The sequence below is a fragment of the Archocentrus centrarchus genome, chromosome 2 (genome assembly GCF_007364275.1).
Source record: "Archocentrus centrarchus isolate MPI-CPG fArcCen1 chromosome 2, fArcCen1, whole genome shotgun sequence".
NCBI lineage: Eukaryota > Metazoa > Chordata > Actinopteri > Cichliformes > Cichlidae > Archocentrus > Archocentrus centrarchus.
The window spans coordinates 13,327,450-13,346,740 of NC_044347.1; the positions used below are offsets into that span (position 1 = coordinate 13,327,450).

General features: G+C 40.8%; 1 protein-coding gene across 5 annotated transcripts in view; it reads left to right on the top strand.

The window, feature by feature from the left end:
* gpd2 (glycerol-3-phosphate dehydrogenase 2 (mitochondrial)) overlaps positions 1 to 19,291 on the top strand; it is a 33,857-nt gene that overhangs the window by 3,061 nt on the left and 11,505 nt on the right. For 2 of the 5 annotated variants that reach the window (XM_030748182.1, XM_030748173.1), the window contains exons 2-12: positions 3,431 to 3,537; positions 5,529 to 5,537; positions 8,478 to 8,649; positions 10,006 to 10,130; positions 10,217 to 10,314; positions 10,507 to 10,670; positions 14,446 to 14,610; positions 16,827 to 16,971; positions 17,583 to 17,776; positions 18,184 to 18,318; positions 18,399 to 18,574. In XM_030748182.1, the coding sequence (XP_030604042.1) occupies positions 3,436 to 3,537; positions 5,529 to 5,537; positions 8,478 to 8,649; positions 10,006 to 10,130; positions 10,217 to 10,314; positions 10,507 to 10,670; positions 14,446 to 14,610; positions 16,827 to 16,971; positions 17,583 to 17,776; positions 18,184 to 18,318; positions 18,399 to 18,574 (1,485 nt within the window). In that variant the 5' untranslated portion in view covers positions 3,431 to 3,435. Of the gene's footprint in view, positions 1 to 3,340; positions 3,538 to 5,528; positions 5,538 to 8,477; positions 8,650 to 10,005; positions 10,131 to 10,216; positions 10,315 to 10,506; positions 10,671 to 14,445; positions 14,611 to 16,826; positions 16,972 to 17,582; positions 17,777 to 18,183; positions 18,319 to 18,398; positions 18,575 to 19,291 lie in introns of those variants that run through there. The other 3 variants (XM_030748190.1, XM_030748200.1, XM_030748209.1) reach the window with 3 other exon arrangements.

Below are 19,291 nucleotides of genomic sequence, written 5' to 3' on the forward strand. Positions count from 1 at the left end.
TCTAAAAAGACCTGTGCCGTCACCCCTATCAGCAAGCAAGATGGCTTTTACTGATAGCTGTGCCTCATGTTAACCTGCTGTGACACTTAAATTTTTAGCACTGGCTAAATATTCAGCATTAGTAAATGCAAACAAAAAAAAAATTGTTTCTGGCTCTGCCAAACCCATCCATCCATCCATCCATCCATCCATCCATCCATCACAGTAGCATCAGGCTGAGCACAGTATTAATGACCTTTTCCCCAGCAATATTTTCCAGTTTCTCCTCAAGGAACTGGAGGTGCTACCAAGCCAGATGAGATATGTACTTTATCTGGGTGTATCCCTTGGCTTCTTCCCAGACAGGTTTAATAAACATCCCATCAGAGAATGGCTTTACTGTTTTTTTTTTTTTTTTTTTTTAATTTTTATCGATGTGGGTGGATGTTTAACACTTGGTTAAAAGTCCTTGTTGCTTTTGCAGCTTTGCTAGCAAAGGTTCAGATATGTGTTCTTATATTTCTCTGCTTGTTTCGTCTCGTAATGGTGATTCAAACTGTAGTCCTTAAATACAGCAATTTGTTCTCCACAAACTTAAGCGCATGGCTTTACCTCCGATATCAGTAAATAAATACTTGGAAGCTCATGTCTTGTTTAAAAACTCTACATTCTGCATCAATCTTTTTTTATGCGAGCTGATATTTTTGGGGGCTAAAGAGCTCACATTGCTCATAAATGGCTGGTCCAATGTAATTAGAGTGAAGCTGCATTTGCATACACATGTACTACGTAAATAAATTAATTTAAAAAAATTAGCAGTCGCCTTCAAAATAAAAGCAGCCTAGTTGTAGTGTGATTTCCCGGAAATTTGCAAAAAGACAGGACGCCATTCTCTTATGGGGAGTTTATCAAAGAGTAGTTGGTGGCTGCAATGGGATAAACTACATGATGTATACTCCTAATTTCTCACTGACCTCACATGCATCTGTCGGAGGCAACCAAAGACACTCATGAAAATTACGTTCAGTTTTATTTGTATAGCGCCCAGTCACAACAGTCACCTCAAGGTGCTTTATATTGTAAGGTAAAGGCCCGACAATAATACAGAGAAAACCTCAACAATCAAATGACCCCCTGTGAGCAAGCACTTGGCAACAGGAAGAAACCTCCAGCAGAACCAGGCTCGGGGAGGGGCAGTCATCTGCCGTGACCAGTTGGAGGTAAGCGGAGGGCAAATAAATATTATGAGAGAAAATAAATATTATTTGAAAATCACAACCGTCCTTAACACGTACGTCTACATGGAACCTCGTATTCATGGTCGGATGACAAAATATACAAGCAGGCCCTTCCATAGTTGAAGAACTGGAATTTCTAACACAGGCATAAGGCTGAGTCCAGTCACCCTACCCCACAGAGGAAGCTGATTTCAGCTGCTTGTTTTTGCCATCATCTTCTTTTGTTCACTACTCAGAAGTTATGAGGGTTTGAACATAGATGGACTGGCAAATTGAAAGCTCCGCCTTCAGCAGTGGAAACAGATTAGTGGTGACACTACACCAATCTGGTGGTCCATCATAGTCAAAATGATCTCTCTAATTACTAACTGATATCTGTGGCAGAAGGTTTTCCCTTCTTATGGGTGCAGAATGGTCCCTGAATCATCTCGATCATCACAGGACATCGAAGATTTTCAGTTTATTATGGCAGAAGAGGTCATACTGTTCAGTTTCAGTAGAGAGAGCTGTCTTCATAACACATTTTAAAAGTGGCTAATTCACCTAAACGGAATTAAGCAGGCGGCAAACTTCAGCCTCGTAGCCTCGTAGCCTCGTAGTGATGGAAAAAGTTCACACTGTAATAATTTGTAGTTGTTCGAAGCTCATTTAAGTTGTTTTGAATAGAAAAGTTTATAATTTTCTCAAAAGTTGGCAGTAAAAATATTAAAAGACAGTTTGTGGTGCTACTGTCTGGCTGCCAGTGTAGCATGCTACATGTAATAGGTCATTAATTACACCGAAATGCTTGTTGACCTTTGGGCCATCTGCTTTATTAAAATGCATTAGAATCTGCCGCAGCGTGCGCCACTCCCTGGAAACCAGTTTTTCGGTGTGCATTACAGTGAGAATGCAAATACTTTATTGGGGCTCACCTGATGGGAATTGAGGCCCACGGACCGCTGTGCTGAGCTGGTGTCGCGTTGTGCTCGTTATGGTACACCCTCATTATCAGAATATTAAGCAGTTAAAGGCTGCAAATATGTTGTGAATTCATTTTAATGTGTATTTTATGTAAAGCTTTTCAACAGTGTATTATTTTCTGTGACGCAAGGTGTAAAATGTGGCCAGACGGGTTATTAATTATTATGAGTGGTTTATTGCTTGTGACCTGTTTAACTTCCTGTCTCATTGTCAGAGTCCTGAAACAACTGTAGTTTGGGCGATTTCGTCTATGTGGCTAAAACTTTGCTAAGTTCAGCTACTTTGTTGCTTTTGTTTGTCTTGTCTGGTAACAACTTGAATATTAGTAGCAGTGTTGAGTTTGGGGAAGTTGTGGTGGGTGTTTTAGTACACCAGACAAGCATTTTATGTCAGGGAGTAATGATAGATAGATTAATAATAAATCTGTTACTTGCATAGTCCTTAATTACACACTGTGACCAAAGTTTTGGGGACATCTTAAGGATTTATTGATGTGTTCCCTCAGAAACTGGAATTTGGATGCACATTCAGGCTTTTCCCTTTATTTGAAGTGATCCTTTCAGGGGACATTAAATGTGTAGGAACATCCATTGTCCCATATCTAAATAAAAGTGTATTTTAAATCTGGGTAAACTAAAACAAAACTTTAAAAAAAAAATAACATTCCTGGGTGGCCACGAAAAACCCTGATATTGTTATAGACATAAGCATTAAGTTTTACCATAATTTTCAGACCTCATAGACTCCACATCACATTTCACCTGATAATCTTTAGCTCTGCTTGAAGTAAATCTGCATTTTAGCTGCTGTTTGCTTGATAAAATCAAGCTAAATCGCTCCCCAGGATCAGGTGCAGGAGCATCTTTGGAATGCGTGTTTAGCAGGATTTAAAAGAAGACGGGACGCCTTAAACTCGAAGACGTGTTTTCATAGCTCTCGTGCTTTTCCTCCACAGTTTTCATGCCCTGCTGGGCAGCAGTTGCTTATCAAAGCAAGCTGAATGTGTTCATCTTGCACAGCTGGATGCGCATAACAATTTTTCTGCCATTTATTTTTTTATCAGATCAGTCTCTCACAGAGTGAATAAACTTGTCTCTTTCATCCTGATTTGCAGCTTTTAGGCCCTCCCACCTCCACTTTGCTTACTCCCTCACAGGCTTACATACCTGTTTAACATCATCACCTGTCATGTCAAAAGACTCATAACTCGGGCGTCTCTGTCTCTGTCCTGCACTTGACATTCACTGCAGGGACGATGGCGTTCAGGAGGGCTCTGAAACGGACGGCCCTCGTAGGCGGCGGGGCGGTCGCCGCGGCTTTTGGCCTCTCAGAGCTGATCGAGTATAGAAAGACGCAGGTAAGAAAAACTTGTTCCAAGAAATGTTTGCTTTCTGTTTTGATTTGTGCTTAATTAGGACTTCCACACTGTGCAGATTAAGATTCCAGGATTTGATTGAAGGCAGATCTTCTTGCACTTGTTGATTTATAGTTTGTATATGCTGCTTTTCCTAAAAAAAAAAAAAAAGAAGAAAAGAGAAGAGAAGTCTGCTCTTTAGGGAGGGAATGCCGTTCAGGGCATGTGCTGTCTAGATTTTGGAATGTGTTTGAAGTCTCTGTGGTGTTTCCAGGGGTTTTATTTAATGCTTTATTCGGAGGCACTGGTTTATTTGCAAGCATGGCAGCGCTGTACCTTGAGCTGCACAGAAAGAAGTGTTTAAAAATAATGTGACTTGTTATAGCAGCATCAGGTTTTTACAGTGTTGTTAAACTGTAAAATGAAAGCAATCACCCCTTACATTTCTGCTTCCTCCAGTGGATCACTACATATTCACTCCATGGAGGTGTGGCCATTTAGTATTTGGCCTTTCAACATAAAGGTCAAGTGCCTGTCACCAGCATTTTTTTTGTACTGTAATGGGAATATTGACCCACCTTTCAGTATTATGCTCTTGCCAAGAGTTAAATGAGAAAATTGATACCACTGTCATGTCACTACACTGAATATGAAGCTACCATTAACAACCAACAAACTTAGCATAAAGACTGGAAGCAAAGGGGGTGAAATGGCTAAAGCCACAGATCTCAAAGTGTGGCCTGTATGCCTGCAGGTAATTGGTAATATTTTATCTGCCTTGTCAGGTTTAACAAGGAAAGAATGCTCCACTGTACATTTCATTCATTCACAGTTCTTGTCATGGTCATATAACATGCATGCTGTCATATGGAAAAGAAAGGATAGGAATGTAAAAACACCCCCACTGCTTCCAGCCAGGTGCTGCTAAGCAAATACATTTAATTAACTGACCATAAGCAAGTGTGAGCACCTCTGTAGAAGCATAAATTCAGCTGTGTGTTAACGCAATACCACAATCTTTCCAGAAGTAGACGTCCCATCAAATTCACCTCGAGGTCGGACTGTGCAGCGCTCAGAGTAACTGCCAAAAAAAAAACCTCAAGCTCTACAGGCCTCTGTTAGCATGTTAAAGGTTAAAGTACATGACAGTTTGGAAGGATTCCCACAGGAAAGCCTCTGCTCTCTAAAAAAGTATGTGGCAGCACAGCTTAGGGTTGCAAAGTTGCGTCTGAACGAACCACAAGACTTCTGGAACGATGTCCTTTGGACAGATGAGATCAAAGTGCAGATGTTTGGTCAAAATGCACAAAACCAAACACCGGATATCGGCACAAACATCTCATACCAGCTGTCAGCACGGTGGTGGAGGGGTGATGATTTGGGCTGAACTGCAGTTCAGAACAAACTAAGGAAGCTTCTTCTTCTTGCCATCATAGTAGACTACAGTTATTAACGTGAAATACAACCATCACCTCTAAGCAGGCAGTTCACAAACATTAAAGATTTTGATGATGTATTTTTCCTGTGTGGCCCTCACACACACACGCATGCTCAATTGTCAAAATTTTGAGAAGCCCTGGTCTGTGGGTTACAAATTTAGTGGAGCTGTAGAACTTTATAGCCTAATCATGAGGCCTATTTCCTGTCCGTATCTCTGCTAATGTTGTCCAACACAGCAAAAAAAGCTATAAAATAGACAAAAAACAGAAGTATCAAAGTATGAGTTCTCTCATTTAACTCTAAGAAAGAGACAATAAGCTTCAGTTAAACTTTTCCTTCAAGCCTCCACACTCCAGGTTGTCTTCTTGAAAAGCTAAATAGCCACACATCTCAGCAGCTGTTCCCACTGACTTATGACCTGTTATAGGTTTATTATAGGCATGCCACACAACTACATACCAAGCTTTATGTGACTGCACAACCTAATGTGAACTCTGTTTTGTGTCCCGGTGCGATAATGTCTTCTCTTGCCCATCGTCGTCCTCTCAACCAAGCGTGGATTGGTAAGCAAGAAGTCGACCCTGATGAAATATAATTATTTTCACAATAGTTTGTAATCATGCATGCCTCTAATCCCAGTAATTGCAATGCTGATGAGATGAATGTCCGTCTTGTCTCCTTTAGCAAGGGCACATGGCTTGGAGAAGTTTCCAAGGCAGAGGCCGATTGGCTATTAGCGTGGGCCTCGCTGTGCCATTCTTTGACTTAACATGATTACAGGGGGGCACGCCGTCGCTTAATTCTGCGGCGGTGTTTGTCTGCGTGCATCATCAAAAATAGACAATGATTATATCATGGTCTTGTTTGCGGCTGCAGGCCTAAATTACAAACGCCTGCTGCTATTTGCAAGTCAAATGCCACGGTGGCTTCAAAGCAGCTTGATGCAATCATTTAGCTCGAACTGCTAAATAGAAAAGAATAAATATTTCATTAGAAGAGAAATTCCACATCCTCGTGTCAGAGGAGCGGCCTTTTTTTTTTTTTTTTATTGTAGATGTGATTATTTCTTTAAATTAATTATTTTGCTAATCAGACAATGGGCGTAAACGATGTTCAAAGGCTGCAATGTGAATTTATTTTGTGGTTTTTGCAAAGCTGAGCAGCATGCTGCAGCAGGTGGTAACCCTCAGCATGCTTAGCTTTGCTAGTAATCACACCAGCAGTGTGTTCTTTTTTTGTATTAGCAACACTTCACTTGCTGTGGGATATCATAAGCACATTATGGTTCCACTTTCTGCCAAAAGTAGCTTCAGAAGAACACTTTTAGATCTGAGACTGAGAGTGCTTTCTTAGATTTGTTAAAAACGCCATCTGTGGTCACTTTGGTGACTCTTCTCTTTACACTCCCCTAATGACTTATTCCCTTAGAAGTCCACAAGTTTTTACCAACCTAAACCTTTACAAGCACAAACCTGTAGCTGTTACCAGTGGCACCATGGTTTCCATTTGTAGTACGAGTATGGGCAACAGTCCTCGTGAAGAGCAAAAAGACGGACCACATTTACCAAAATACACTCTCGAAGCCGTCTGCTATCATCTGATAATGGTGAGGCTGGAAGTTGATGGTGCAGTGGTTAGCACCGATGCTCCTCATTCAAGTTCATATCCTGTGTTCACGTTGTATAGGTTGTCACCATTTACCTACTTATTACTTATTTATTACCCACCAACAATACCTCCAATTTACGGTGGTAAATTAAACTGTTTGACTCATTTCCTGTGGTTTTATTACAGCATGATAGCAGTAGAATTAAGATAAAGTTGCAGTATGATAAAGTAAAAATTATTATGCATCAAACTATAAATGCATCAAAGTATTAGTCAGTTAAATTAATTCTTTTTTTATTTTTTTATTCATGTAAATCGTCAGTTAACTGTGTCTAAGATTATACTCAGCCCCTTCGCCTAGCCTGGGCTGCAGGACCTGCAGACAGCAGCTTCCCCCTTTGATGAGCAGTTGTAAACAAACGAGGTGGAAAGCAACATCTATCTAAAGAACATCCACGTATGTTCTTCAGTCTTTTGATCTATAAAATGAACACTTTTATGTAGGCTGCATCAGGGGGAAGTGACACTGCTTGACTGAAGCAATTCATAACCACATCCACGTGGATGTTAAAATGCTCCTGCTAGCTGTGCCGGGGAAAACGGTGGCCGGAGACCACAACGCGACCATAATTATTGCGAGCCTGTACGATGAACTTGAGATCTTGTTGCTTTTTAAATTTTTACTTCGAAGACGTGAACCAGGGTCTGTGACCATTCAGTCAGCTGCTGTCTTCAAAGTGACAGTCTATCAGTTTGCAATTGAATGGGATCAAGTTGGCAATTACATGCAATCTGGTTGTGATAATGCAGCGATTAAGTGTGATGAATGAGTGGAAAAAATGCAAATCGTTTTCCATCTACACACACAGAAATTCATATTAAAGTCCAGAACCTCTTAGATTTGAGACTGAAATTCAGAAACTCCTCCACAAATAGTGATGTAGTTGCTACATGATGGCAGTTTAGCTGCAAAAGGACATAGATGCTCCGCAACCTTGATTTTATATAGGAATATAACCAGAATACAATCAGTCGGCAACCAGTTAACTTGAGTACCCTATTGCAAAGAGACAATATTGCAGTCCCCTATTTTAGATTAGGTGCAGTCATTGGCACAGACTGACTCGGATTGATTGGCAATCTGTCTGCATTTATAAATTAGAAGGCAGTTATTTGCAGACCTTCTCCAATCTGTCTGGGAGTGATTGCAGTTGGACTGCGGCCCCAGCTATGTAAAATTAAAAAAAAACTCTTAATTACATATGGAATAATTTTGCAGTTTGATTAATTTTTTGAGTGTTTTCTCACTTTTAGATAAGTAGTCAGTCAGTCAGCCCCCCCCCCCCCCCCCCCCCCCCCTCCCCGTTTTATCAACTAGCAAATTATCAGTCATCAGGAAGATGACCTGTGAAAATGCTCAGGTACATAATCTCAAAAGAGCAGTACAAAACAGCACACATATATAAATTCCTCTTAGGCAATTAATAAGAACAATTTTCACCCATCAAGAATTCATGTGAAATCCAAATTATTCTCCCATACTTACATTATATTCCATCCACCACAATGCATATTATACTGTAAGCAAGCATGTCTTACAGTAATCTCATCACACACTCAATCCAAATGCATAATGTATGAAAATGATTGCAAGTCATTATGCATTATATCCCATGCCATTCTATGAGGTGATTATGATGTGAGCATAATGTGCTCTCAGTGTGCTTATAGTGTTTCAAAAACCACCCCAAGGAAAGTGTTGCTACAGTTTCTTTTAATTTAACATCTAACATAGAAAGCTAGTGATTTGCATGTATTAAGGAGCGCATGTGACTCTTTAAGGCCTTGTGCTCTTTGTGTTAATGCTGATCCACATGTGTCTGTGTCACGTCCAGGCTCGGTTGGCCCACGTGGCGGCAGAAGCAGAGCTGAAGGCTCCCTTCGCCGACGAGCTCCCTTCACGGCAGGCCCAGCTCGCGACGCTGACCAACACAGAGGAGTTTGATGTTCTGGTTGTTGGAGGAGGGGCCACAGGGGCGGGATGTGCCTTAGACGCTGTCACACGCAGTAAGCCCGCCATCAGCAATATGGTTTCCCCTGGGATGTAACAGGTTTCACGCTTTGCGAGTGTCCTTACCAAATCTCACAGAGGTCTAAGGTTTATGATGATCCTGCCCCAGTACCCGAGGTTCCTCTAAATGCTGTAACTTGTTACAGTGGGTTTTCTTTGTTGCAGATATCAGCCAGAAAGTGCAGTTCACATATTTAGTTCTTAAGTGTAAAGTAAAAGGGAAGAAAAGAATCGGTTAAGGAATATTGGATAACAAACTCGGCATTAAGCACTTAAGAAGAAAACAGTTTATTATAACTTATAAAAGAAGCTTGTTGCTCTAATATCATTCCCTGTAATTACATAAATACACAATTATCTAAAACAAGGGTGCATATTGTAAAGTTAAGGGGTATCTTGTGTTACAGGGTACATGTTATATACACATTATAGCATACCTATTAGTTATAGGGTCTGTATGAGTCATTTACAGAGCCCATATTATATATTCACAGGTGCATATAACATCATTACAGGGTACATATTATGTAGTTACAGGTACAGTTTACAAGCTATAGGGGACACATATTAGTTACTTACATGTTTCTTTCGCTGCAGATATTCCATGAATATTCAATATGTAACCTCATTAAAAAAAGTATATGTGGGGCTATTTAAATTGTGGCTCTATACAAAACACCTAATTACCTAATGCACGGCTTCTTTTGTTCCTGCTTGTAAGTTCAGTCATCTTCTCAGTATATACAGAGCATTGGGCTTGTAAAAGTAGGCTGCAATCAAATCCATGTTTATGTATAGTAATTACATTGTGGCAGACTTTTAACAGGGCCCATACTTTTTTAAAAGCCACTCACTCCTACAGGTTTATAGATTCAGTGCGAGCTGATGAGGGCTCATTTATCAGATTTCAGACATTGACATTAATAGTTTTGAGCAACATTTTTCATTTGTACTGATAATATCAGGACTCATTAGAGTCAAGAACACTTTGTTTTTGCTTTTTCCCCTTGGAGTTTTCAGGTTACATACTGGCTAACCGTCTGTGTGGTTTAAGTTTGATTAAAATGGAAGTTTTTATGTAAGAGGAAAACAAGGCTAATGTAGGAAAAGACTGTGGAGTCAGTAATAATATTTGCTTAGCAGTTAAAACTATGTTTCAGTGAGTTAAAGCATGCTATCTTTTATTCTGTTTTTAGCTGTCATGTTTTGTGGCTAAACATATAAATAGTACCAAAGTCTGGGCATAATTTTCAGCAGCGTTATACTGCAGAAAAGAGCCAATCGGTGTCCTGTTCAGATTGAAACGTACACGAGGCTGTTTTTAATACTGGCATTATTATTGTCTTCCTCAGACCTCAAGACTGCTCTCGTAGAGAGGAGCGACTTCTCTTCGGGTACAAGCAGCCGGAGTACCAAACTCATCCACGGTGGAGTCCGGTATCTCCAGAAGGCCATTATGAAGTTAGACTACGAACAGGTTTCACTTTCACCTTGTTTAGATGCTCCTATCTGTCGACATCATTTTATTCTGACTCTTATTGGATTTTCTTTTTTTTAAAACAGTACATGATGGTGAAAGAGGCCCTCCATGAGCGAGCCAACCTGCTGGAGATTGCACCTCACTTGTCTGCGCCATTACCCATCATGCTTCCTGTTTACAAGTACGAGTCAGAATCATGAATCACTTAGGGGGTAGTCGAGTCAGAGTTGTCTTGCCTGGGTAGTAGGTGCTCTGTAACCCCCCCCCCCCCAAAAAAAACAAAAAAAACAAAAAAAAACAAAAACAAAGAAAATTGATCGTGTGTTCAAACACTGAAGGGGTCAGAACTTAAATCACTGCGTTTACCTCCCAGATGGTGGCAGCTGCCTTACTACTGGGCAGGGATCAAGATGTATGACTTGGTGGCGGGGATCCAGTGCCTGAAGAGCAGCTACATCCTCAGCAAGACGAAGGCCTTGGAGCTCTTCCCCATGCTGAAGAAGGACCAGCTGGTGGGAGCCATCGTGTACTACGACGGTGAGTTCACGGCTCCATTATTCTTTGTTTTATTTAAGCCAGCAGAGCTGTTTGCTTCATCCATGCTGCCATGTGTTGACAGTTATCCAAACAGCATGCTTTGTTTTCCTATTTGTTACTCATCTCTTTTATTTTGTATAAACACAAAAAGACATCTGAGTCAGTCTTGCCCTTTCCCCACCATCTTCCTCTCCTGCAGCAAAGAATTACAAAAGCAATGGCTTGAATGAAGTTTGCGTGACCGTGAGATTTTATAGTGCAGCTCTGAATTCACCATTTAAGCGCCTGACAGCAGAAAACTTGATGACAGAGGCTGTGACATCCTTTTCAGAAGCGCCCATTGACTTCTGGGGTGTTGAATGATAAACATGAGCAGTCACAAGATGACTACACTGATACGAGAGAATGAAAAATATGCTATTTAGACTGACCTTTTCCACTTATTAAAAACAAGATATCGAACCCACAGGCATCTAGATAGCTCATATTAAATTGTAAAATACAAACACACAGGTATGATGTACATAAATATTGCAATTCTTTGTTTCTGGCCATAAATTTGCTTATTGACCATTTAACATATTATAGGCACGCTCTTATTAGAAAGGACCTACTACAGGACTATTAGTTTTATACCATACAAAATTTTTCAGTGTACAAAAAGTTGTTCATTGCTCAATTTGACATTTATCCATAACACAGAAAACAAACTCAGCCCAGTCAAGTTTTAAAGCACAGTTTCAGAAATTACACCTGAAAACACGTTTAACTTTGACCAGTCATGTACTTGGAGCATGCATGTGAACAGGAAGAAGAGGGCTGGTTGCTTGTAGATAAAAATACTATTAATGAAAAACATTAATGGCAAAAGTGAGACCATAGATTTTTTTTTTTTTTTTTTTTTGGCTTGGAATGGGGATGAGGGGAGCACGAGTCATTAGGAGTCATTTCAAAGCAAATACAAGAACAGTGTCCATCAGAAACCCTAAACCTGACCTGGAGATAATAAATATACCCACAGCTTAGGGGCCATAAAAAAGTGCAGTACTGTGCCTGCTTAGCATAAAAATACAGTTATGTCCAGAGGTTCACAGATACTCATCATGGGTATGAATATCATGGTAATTTTTGTGTTTTTAATGATTTCTTTGAACTGTTCTTTTTTCCGGGGTGGAATGACTGCACAGCATACATCATTAATGACTTAAAAAAAAAAACAAAACCACAAGAATATGGTGCACAACTAAATTAAATCTTTTAATAAGTACTGCTGAAGGTTCTGCAATGTCTTTTAACTTGACAAGCCCCTGCTCCAAAATCGACACCTTTGAGCTTCAAGAAATTTGCAGCTGCCCACATATATGAGTCAGATGCCTTTTTGAGAGACGTTTTATTGTCAGATCCGACAAAGATTAAGCTATGTGGCCACAATGACAAGAGGTATCTTTGGAGGATTAAAGGTGAGGCTTTCAAACTGAAGAACACTGAACCAGCTGTCAAGCATGGTGGTGGTAGCATCATGCTCTGGGGCTGTTTTGTTGCCAATGGGCAAATGATCCTAAACATACATCAGTACTGGTTTTGTAGGCTAACATTAAGCTTCTGGAATGACCTTCCCAAAGCCCCATCCTCAACCCTATTGAAAAATTTAGGACTATTCTTAAAAGATGGGTTTGTGCCAGGAAACCAACCAAGTTAAATAAACTCTACCAATTCTGCTAGGAAGAGTGGTCAACTGTCCAGCCAGAATTAGCTTGATGATGGCCACCAGAAGCACCTGGTAGAGGTGCAACTTGCCAAGAGACATTTAACCAAATATTAGTTATATATATATATATATATATATATATATATATATATATATATATATATATATATATATATATATATATATATATATATATATATAATTTGAGCCTATGTGGATAGGAGAAAACTTGAAATAAATTCAAAATTGTTCCCCTAGTTCTTTTTAAAAGTCATTAAAGATGACTTAAATGATTACCTATTTTCATCATAACGTTTGATGGTCTTTGCGACTGCACTTGAGGATACTTTAAAAGTACTGACCTTCATTTCTTAATGTGATGATGAACTGTTGTTTTTCTGTACTTACCTGAGTAGTTTTTGCCATAATATGAATTAGAACATTACCCAAATAGGGCCATTCACTGGATACCAACTCTACCTCTTCACGACACAACTGATGGTCTCAAACACATTAAGAGGGCAAGAAATTCAAGCAGTTAACTCTTGACAAGACACAGCTGTTAACTGAAAGCCATTCCAGGCGACTACCTCATGAAGCTGACTGAGAAAATGCCAAGATGTGTCATCTAAGCAAGAGGTGCCTACTATAAAAAATCTAAAATATAAAACATATTCTGGTTTGTTTAACACTTTTTTATTTACTGAATAATTCCACATGTATTTCTTCATAGTTTGGATTACTTTAGTATTGATCTCCAATACAGACAATTTTTAAATAATGTAAAACCACTGAATTTAGAAGCTATGTCCAAATCTTTGACTGGTACTGTATATGTTGAGAATTTAATTAACCAGTGTCCAAGTGTACTGCAAAATATGCAACAAATAGTGCAAATGTAAAGTAGTAATTCTTCAGAAAACACGTAGGGATTGCATGATTAAGCCAAACAGAACATTAAAGAATGCAGGGGTCGGATGCAGTGCTGCCCGAGGCCTTCACATCTCCACTGGTGCCGAACGAAATGTGTTGACAGGCTGGTAGATTCCCTCTCTCCCCCCCCCGCAGCACTAAAGGTTGCGTCTTCCCCATTTCGCTACGAAGGAGAACCAAACATATGCTGAGCATCCAGCTGAGTGTGAGGAGCTTTGTGCCCCTGGCGTCCTTGTTCGTTCCGCCACAGTAAATAAAGCTGTATCTGCAGGTGATGTGTCTTTTACCGCTGGCTTCACTGAGCATCGGCTCGTCCTGTTTAGTCGCAACAGAGAGAAATGACGTTACTTAGAGAGGTTTCTGATGTTTGTCTTTATCGTTTTCTATGATTAAATAAAATAAGATATCCATTAAAATGTGCTTATTGCTTCAGCACAATTAGAAACACTTACCTAAAGTGTTATTTAGCCTAATTTACCAATAAGATGTTGCATTTATAATATTTTAAATGACCAGAGGTGCCTGTATTTACTGCAGGCTGCAAAAATGGAACAGTATTTTCCTGGTGCGAAGCAGCATATGTTTGATTTTCATCTCTTCACCATCCTCCATCATCCACTCTGAAGGGGGAGGGGGGTTTGGACTGGGGGCCAGGGTGGTGAAGGGAGGGGAGGGTGAGGTGGGACATCTTTTCTCCAATTATGCCGTCTGGAACAATCACGCCTGTGACATTTCGAAATCTGACCTTCTCTCCCGGCAGTGTAGAGCGCAAAGCAGCAGCAACGTCGTCGTCATCGGTTGGAGCGGCTGTGCAGCAGCGGCTTTTTCTCCCGCTTTCTTGGTTACTGCTGCTGCCACCAGCAAGAGCAGAGGCTCCTTTATTGGCACAGACACACACCAAGATTTGGGTGTAATCCACTTACACTGAATTGGCTGGGTTCTGTATTATACGCATTGTACGCATTTCTCAAAATTTCCTCTAGGTACAAATTCTCCTGTACACATGAGAAATCCAGATAAATGCCTATAAAAAGGCACAAATGACCTCTTATTTCTGTCAGGCTCTTTGTCTGTTCTACTGTTTCCATCTCTCCCTCCATCTTGCTCATATGCTTCCTTTCCATCCTTCTTCAGGTCAGCACAATGATGCCCGTATGAACCTTGCCATCGCCCTCAGTGCCGCTCGCCACGGTGCCGCCATCGCAAACTACACTGAGGTCATTCACCTGCTAAAGAAAAAAGACCCACAGAGCGGCAAGGAGAAGGTGTGTGGTGCCCGCTGCAGGGATGTCATCACAGGTGAGGGACACAGGTGGCAAGATGGTGCTCTAAAGTTTCTCCTAAAACAGGTTAAAAAGATCATCCTGAACCTGAAGGTTTAAACTTCCTCTAATCTTGTAAGAAAGAGTTTCTTTAGTGTATCTCAGGATTGTTACTCTTTAGATGCCAAATGAAAGCAAACAAAGTAATATTTTTACAGGGTAAAATAGTTTCTAAAAGGCCAAGCTGCTGGGTTGGATGGAAACAACCTGTGCTGTGCTGCTTCAAACTGTTTGATCAGTCTGCATTGAGAGCTGACATTAAAAAGGCTTTTAAAACAATAGGATTAAATACATTTATCAATAATGCCTGGAAATGAGGACAGAAAAATGAAAATGTACATTGCTCAAACATAACATTATAACCACCTGCTTAATCTTGTGCTGCCCCATCGAGGCATGGACTCCATTAGACCCCTGAAGGTGTGCTGTGGTATCTGCACAAAGATGTCAACAACAGATCCTTTAAGTCCTGTAAGTTGCGATGTGGGGCCTGCACGCTTGATTGGACTGAGATCTGGGAAATTTGGAGGCCAAGTCAGCACCTCAACTCTGTTTCTGTGCTCCTCAAATCATTCCTGAATCATTTTTCCTTTGTGGACAGCTTTTTTTATTTTATTTTTTTCCCCCTCACCCATTCATTCTCTGTTCAGGTTTCTTGTGTGATATCATGCGCACATTGGTCAAAATTGTCCACCGCTACTGGACATGAAAAACCTGTTGGTGAGCGGTTCCTGGGGGTTGCTAGCAATCCCTAGGTGAAATCGTTGCAAAGGAGTTGCTGAAATTGCTTTGGTTGTTGGCAGGTTGCGTTGGTCTTCCGCAGTGTGCATGGAAGATGCAGACTTGTCTGCAAACACTCGCCAACTGCTCACCAAATGCAAGCAGAACAGAACATTCACCTTCAAAGCAAACATATTTCAACTTTTACTTTAAAAGCGAGTGATCTTAATTTCCAGTTTGTGTTTTTTTTTCTTTTCTTTTTTTAAGTTTAACTACCAATCAGAGAGCAGTTGGCAAGTGTTTGCAGACAAGTTGGTGTCTTCCTAGTGACAGTCTGCAAGTGACCAAAGCATTCTATACATACAATTTTACAGTGTTACCAATGAGGCTTGTAGTAAGAAAGTGCATTGAGAGTAGAAAAGCACTATATAAGTACTTTCCTAGCCTTATGAGAGTACTGCCTAATCAGACGCAGAGTAAAGCATATATTTGTGGAGATTTGTGCATTGCAGTCCACAGAAAATTTAAATATAAAAAGGTGTCAGCAGGTCCAACTCTTGCAGTCCAGATTATTCATAACAATTATTGTCTGGCTATAAATGCTGAAAGAAACACATTCAATTCAATTCAATTTTAGTTATATAGCGCCAAATCACAACAAACAGTCACCTCAAGGTGCTATGCATTGCAGGTAAAACCCAACAGTCAAAACGACCCCCTATGAGCAGCATTTGGTGACGGTGGGAAGGAAAAACTCCCTTTTAACAGGAAGAAACCTCCAGCAGAACCAGGCTCAGGGAGGGACAGTCATCTGCCGTGACCGGTTGGGGCTGAGGGGAGAGAGACAGGACAAAAGACACACTGTGGAAGAGAGACAGAGATTAATAATAATTAATGAATAAATACAGAGTGAGGTATAAACAGAGTAAATAAGGTGAAAGAAAAGAAACAGTGCATTATGGGAACCCCTCAGCAGCCTAGGCCTATAGCAGCATAAATAAGGGATGGTTCAGGGTCACCTGATCCAGCCCTTAACTATAAGCTCTATCATCAAGGAAAGTTTTAAGCCTAATCTTGAAAATAGACATGTGGTGAAACAGAAAACAGAGGAGAGAAACTCACTGAAATTACTGCACCACTGCCACAAGTGCACGTGAATGTTAGGTGAAGAAAATGCTGTTTTTAAACATTGTTTTAGTTTATTTTTATAAACATTATGTCTTCTTATATTGGGAGATTGTTAATGGACAAATTATAAAACTTGTCCATAAAAAAGGCATTATTTTAATGTAAAAAGTTGGTGTGAAATAAAAAAAAAAAAAACGACAAACTTATGTGGATTTTATTGTGATTTGAATCCACTGTTTGCATTAAGAAGTCAGCGACTGGGTCTTCCAGTGTTATAATTTGTTGATTTTGTTCATTTGATGTCTCTTTATATCAGATTTATTGACCCCTCGCTTGGCTTCACAGGGCAGGAGTTTGACGTGAGGGCCAAGTGTGTGATTAACGCCACGGGGCCGTTCACAGACGCGCTGAGAAAGATGGACAACCAGGAGGCCTCAAACATCTGCCAGCCCAGTGCTGGTGTTCACATCGTCATCCCGGGTTACTACAGGTCTGACATAATAATGCCAAAAACGGCCAAAGTTGTTCCTGTTTTGTTTTTTTTCCCCATTCTTTCAAATGCATGAACATGTGTATAGTTGTTCCTGTGTTTTCTCATTCCTGTGTGTAAATACTAAGCTAGCCAAACTATTATCTGACCTCTGCCTACATGCATAGGACAATCTTCTCCGGTTAAGATATAGCCGAGCAGCAGAGTGGTTTTGTTGAAGTCGGAGGTTTTAAAGTTCAGCTAAGCTTATTGAGTGAAACCCGAGGGAGTGCGAGCCCTTTGAACAGAAATGCCAACCACCTAATTTTCTTCCTCGTCCTCCCTTATTCTCATCTTCCTCCTGCTGCTATCCCCCCGCCCCTCCAACCGCCACCATATTCCCCTCTACCTCCTCCATATCTGTGTTCTTCATTTGTCTCCCCCTCAGTTTGTCCCTCCTCTCCTCACCTTTAGTGCTGTTCCTTTCTTCAGCATTTCCTGTTTTTTTTTTCTGCCTTCTTTTCCTGCTGTTTCAGTTTTTGTTCCCTCAGTACTACACATACTCCTGCTACTTTTATTACAACTAGTGTATTTAATGATAATAAATCCTCTTTTTTTTTTCTGTCCCACAGTCCTGATAACATGGGCCTGCTCGATCCCGCCACCAGCGACGGTCGTGTCATCTTCTTCCTGCCATGGGAGAACATGACCATCGCCGGAACAACCGATACCCCCACCAGCGTGACTGCCCACCCAATCCCAGGGGAGGACGATATCAACTTCATCCTGAGGGAGGTCCGCAACTATCTCAGCCCTGATGTAGAAGGTACAGGAGCCCTTTGTGATGAGTTTGAGGAACTTAGTCATTTTTTATATTTCACACAGAGCTGATTATCACATTTTGCCTGAATCTGCATTTTTAAAGATTTCTAATTACATTTTATTAATAACTGACAAATGCATCCAGTGGTGCATTTGATATGGTGGAAAACTATTCTCTTCTTTTTTGGATAGAGCAGTGTGTTTGTGTTCAGAAAGGCTGCTCTTAACTGTCTTAAATCAAATCCTGTCACACTTGGTGTCCCTCAGGGATTCATTCTCGGGCCAGTGATTTTATTTTGTTTATTTATTTATTTGTGCTGTATATGCTCCCCTTTGGCTCCTTCTTTAATGGCATGGCATGGTGTGATTTATTAATTTTTTTTCTTTCTCCCCCTCCTTTGGTGCCTGCAGTGCGCCGAGGTGACGTGTTGGCAGCGTGGAGTGGCATTCGCCCCCTTGTGACGGACCCCAACTCCAAAGACACGCAGTCTATCTGCAGGAACCACATCGTCAGCGTCAGTGACAGCGGGCTGGTCACCATCGCTGGTGAGCTGGCCTTCATCTATTTGGTCATTTCAATCTTAACTATCTGTGAGAGATTTTAACACACAGCTCCATGTGTTCAGGTGGGAAATGGACCACCTACAGGGCTATGGCTGAAGAGACTCTGGACGCCACCATTAAATCACATGGCCTCCCAGCTGGCTCCTGCAAGACTGTTGGCCTGATGTTGGAGGGAGCTAAAGGATGGACGCCAACCCTCTACATCCGCCTGGTGCAGGACTACGGCCTGGAGAAAGAGGTCAGATATTTATGTGTTATGCTAATACATCTGGGTGGAGATTTGATGAAGAGGTCCGATGTAATAGATTTTGTACAGTTTCCCTCAAAAGATACAAACCTTTCTTTTTAGGCAAACGTGTCTATATGTAATTAAAGCTTAAAACTGTTCTGTTTACTATAAAAGCTTAGATTTTTAAACACCGGTGCTGATCAGCAGCTCTTTCTTTTTCATTTCCTGTCCTTCTTGTTTTTCCTGTTAATGAGTCCCTTCCAGCAACATCCAAAAACACAGCCTAAACACAGCCTTCTTACCTGACAAGTTTGATACTTTTATACATGTTAGCCATAATCTCTCAGGCTGGCCTTTACTTACATGAACCTCAGACATAACAAGGTGTTGGAAACATTCCTCAGAGATTTTGGTCCATGTTGACATGATAGCATCTCACAGTTGCTGCAGATTTGTAGACTGTGCATCCATGATGAGAATCTCCCGTTCCACCACATCCCAAAGGTGCTCTATTGGATTGAGATCTGGTGGTTGTGGAGGCCAGTACAGTGAACTCACTGTCATGTTCAAGAAACCAGTTTGAGATGATTTGAACTTTGCGACATGATCTTATCCTTCTGGAAGCAGCCATCAGAAGATGGGTACACTGCGGTCACCAGGCTGAACTGTTGATCCATGCTTTGTTTACGCCAAGTTCTGAATGTTGCAGCAGAAATCAAGAATCAG